The 3,928-nt window shown below is 43.9% G+C and overlaps 1 protein-coding gene across 1 annotated transcript in view; it reads left to right on the forward strand.

Annotated features, from left to right (window-relative positions):
- Nucleotides 1–2,497, forward strand: part of rnf214 (ring finger protein 214) — a 5,780-nt gene extending 3,283 nt beyond the window's left edge. The window contains exons 4-6 of the mRNA XM_005730667.1: nt 379–681; nt 776–985; nt 1,326–2,497. Of these exons, the coding sequence (XP_005730724.1) occupies nt 379–681; nt 776–985; nt 1,326–2,150 (1,338 nt within the window). The 3' untranslated portion in view covers nt 2,151–2,497. The remainder of the gene's footprint in view (nt 1–378; nt 682–775; nt 986–1,325) is intronic.
- Nucleotides 2,498–3,928: the final 1,431 nt, after the last annotated feature.

The following is a 3,928-nucleotide window of genomic DNA, read 5'->3' on the forward strand; positions in this document are numbered from 1 at the left end:
CTGGTGCAAATTACTGACCTCTGTCATCATTTTAAGTGGGGGAACTTGCACAATCGGTGGCTGACTAAATACTTTTTTGCCCCACTGTAGTTAAGATGATGTTAGACCTGAACACCTAAGTTTGCCTCGAGAACAAGGTAACATACAAGCTTAAAATTGATACCATAGGTGCATCTACTTAAAATGTTGGACGAGTTGGAGTGACCTCGACCTCAAGGTTGAGAGGACAACATATGATTACAGTGATATATCTGTGATATGGCAATATCTGTAGGCTAAAATGAGGTTCTAAAGTCACACTTTTATAAAACCTAAGATAATGCCTTAATTCCTTTTGACAGAAAATTAAAGAAACTAGAATATATTTAAATTTTAAAAAGAGGAATTTGTTACAAAATAATTTTCTGCTTGCTAACTCTGCTCTTCTCTGTTCATCTTCCTCTGGCAATCAGGCTGGCCAAAGAGCTGGAGGAGGGTGAAAAAAAGCTGACAGCGCTTACAGAGGAGCAAAGCGAGGAACAACAGAGGTGGCAGGAAGAGCTGGAGAAGCTGAGGCAGGAGATGGAGCGAGTGAGGAAGGAAGCACAGGAAGCTCAGCTTCGGGCCTTGCAGGACGAGATTGCAGCTGTGGAGAAGCAGAGAGACGTAGCCATGGCTCGCATTGAGGCCTGGCTGAAAGAGGTTTAGACCCCAGTTCTAGATAAACAGATCATAATCTGTCAGGCACCTCATATATATATAAGTAATGATAATCATGAGACTGATTATGTCCTAGGTGGGGCAATACCAGAACGCACTCAGGGTGGAGTTCCCACAGCAGTATTCTCATGAGAGACAGAAGTGGGAGAAGAAAGAAGCGTTGGTCAAGAGGAACCAGGCTGAGCTCCAAAGCCGCTTCCAGGAGGTTCTGCAGCAGCTTCACCAGGGGCGAGAGTTAGAGTCCCTCCCTAGGATCAATGTGCCTTCTTTACCGCAGGTTCCCATGGTGAGAGACTCAAGCGAATTCAGTGAAATAAATATACTACTAAATGTACCACATTGTATCAACTTGAGGCTCTAATTTCCCTCTTTATTTACTTTACTTTGTATTAGTTCCCATATTTGTTCACCTTTTTAAATCTTTATTTCTGTTTCATCATGATAGAAAGGGTTTAGACTTATTTTCACCTTGTGTTTTCATGTCCATCCCACTCTCCCATCTATGTTATCAGATTTCTCTATTTCTCTATTCCTTTGTGAAAGATACTGATAAATGCTACATATGCTCCTTCATAGACGACTGCTTGTCATCGGCTCTGTTAGTAACTACGCGTTTTCTCGAACAGGCTGAGCTGCGATTCGATCAGGTGATGCAGTCACTGGTTCAGCCACACATCATGGCCCCGCCTCTTTCAAACCCAGCTCATCGACCCCTCCAACAGCAGAGGCACCCACAGTATTACCAACAGCAGCAACAGCACCATCACCCTCACCCGCACCATCCCCAGTACCGTGCCCCTTACCACCACCCCCCACCCCCGCAATACTTCCAACCCTCCCCATCATTGCAGGATCAGCCTCCACCTCAGTTCCAGCCTCCCCCTCAGCTTCTGCCTCACATCAGAGGCCCAGTGAGGGTGACTCCTCCTCCTAGTCTGTCCCCCTCTCCCCCCTTTCAGGCCACCCACCCTGTAGCTCCTTCCCCACCACCCCACGCTGTAGCTACTACTGCAGCTTCCTCTGCACCGGCAGGCAAACTGGACAAAGTCCTGGAGAAGCTCGGTGCGAGGTTCCCACAATGCAACAGGGCTCAGCTGACGTCTCTGCTCCAGCAGGTAAAAAGCTCTCGTGGTACCTTGGCCGGCATGTCCATGGAGGAAGTCATCGAGCAGGTTGGCTTCAGGCTGGCCCAAAACGAGAGGTCAGCCCTGGGGCCCATTAGCCGGCCCACTCCCCCAGGCCCCATCCAGAGGCCAATGAATCCCATTCAGAGAGCAGCACCAAGTGGACACGCTGCCGGGCCCCGTAAACTCTGCCTGATGTGCCAGAACCATGTGGACCCAGAAAGCCGCCACCCACTGGGCTGCTCTCACACCATCCACAAAGACTGTATCCAGGTGTGGCTGCAGTCCAGCAAGAACAACTCCTGCCCCTTCTGTCCAGCAAAGTGACAGAGATGACAGTCAGCTGTAACTCTCATCAGCGTCGTTCCAAATATTAGTTAAATGTTATTATAGTGTTATGATATATTCAGTGTTTAATTACTTGTCTGGATTTTTTTGGCAATGTTTAGCATGTAGCTGAGTAATCTGTAGTGTTTTGACTGCTAATACACTGGATTTAACTGGGTGAATTTTTAAATACTGAAGTTTGGGTTACAGAAACGAGTTTGACTACAAAGCCTTAAAAATCAAGTTAGTCTTCTCAGTGTCTGTAATGTTATTCTGCCACAGGATGAAAAATACAACTGCCTACAACTCTGAATCACACTGATCTCTAGGTCTAAATAAATAAGGAAGAATTAATTTGAGATCTTTTTGCTTTTCATCACACCATCATCAACATTGGGTCAGCATAAAGTTAATGTAACAACAATCTTTGTGAATTGGGCAGCTGTCAATAATTTGCCCCACGTATAATTTTGCAATATTTTAACTCCGTTAATTACTTTTTTGAAGAAGTAACTATAACTAATTACTTTTTCAAAGTAACTTGTCCAACACTGATCACAAACATAAATAAACAGTAATAAATTAAGAAATTACTATTATCACTAGTATCACTATTTTAAATGGTCCCTTTGTGGGTCTGCAGTTCACAGTCATAACTCCAGAGGCTCCTATTAAAGATGGTCTGTATCAGTTTAAAACTACTTTTATCTCCTCTGCAGGCTGGTTTTAGAGTGTGCGTGTTTTTGTTTCGGTGTTATAGAGTGTCCCCACGGTGCAGAGGTATTAGTGATGGTCTGCTGTGTCTCCAGTGAATCCTGTGACAACTCTAATTTTGGTGTGATTTACAGACCACTGGACAAACAAGCATAATTACCGCAGCCTGTAAACTCGGACCCGACCGACTGCTCCCAAACTGTGGTCTGGGGACTCTCGAGGGTCCCTAAGAGGCTCCCGGAGGACCCCTAAGCAAAATGAGAGAGTTTTATTTGACTATTATTTCATTCAGGAAGAGATAACGGAGTGAGTGAGAATGAGCGATCAGAGGTTTGGGTCTGAGTACATGACAGACTGATTCCTCTCGGACTGAAGTTTTTACAGTGTGAGAGTCCACGCTGTGATCCACGGCAAGTATTTAAAGGAAAACTGAGCCATAAAACACACTACTAAAAACCAGCTGCTGGAGGGTTGGGTTTTTTTTGGATCCATTTTACAGCAAAAACAAAAAAAAATCATTTGTATCAAGTCAAGCTTTTCTATAATTGAGCCCTTAGAGTGTTATTTTCTTAAAAGAGGTGAACTTGTTTTGAGGAAATTGTTGACTCCAGTGTAGCTAACCAACATTATTTTATGTTACTTTTTGAAACAACTGATTTAAGTCTCGATAGAACGACATCATGATTTTTGTTGCAGCGTTGGGATGATGAAAGGTTCAGTCACATGATTCGAATCACATGAATGAACAGCAGGCTCTTCAAGTTCATGTTTTACTCTCACAACATGCCACATAAAGTAAAATAGATAAATGACACAGACATTCGTTTTCATATCTTAATGAGGACACCTCACTGACAATGCTTTCCCTAGCCGCTTACCCTAACCATCGAACATGAATGCCTAATCCTAACCCTCAGCCTAAACCTGACCATAACCTAATTGTAACCCTGACACTAAAACCACATTTTGAACCTCAAAAATGCCTTCAAACTCGTGGGGACAGGCATTTTTTAAGTGGCTGTTGGTCCCCACAAGTATAGTAGCATCCCAATTTTCTTTCCTTT

The sequence above is a fragment of the Pundamilia nyererei genome, unplaced genomic scaffold (genome assembly GCF_000239375.1).
Source record: "Pundamilia nyererei isolate P.nyererei 1_Seehausen unplaced genomic scaffold, PunNye1.0 scaffold00038, whole genome shotgun sequence".
NCBI classification, from domain to species: Eukaryota; Metazoa; Chordata; class Actinopteri; order Cichliformes; family Cichlidae; genus Pundamilia; species Pundamilia nyererei.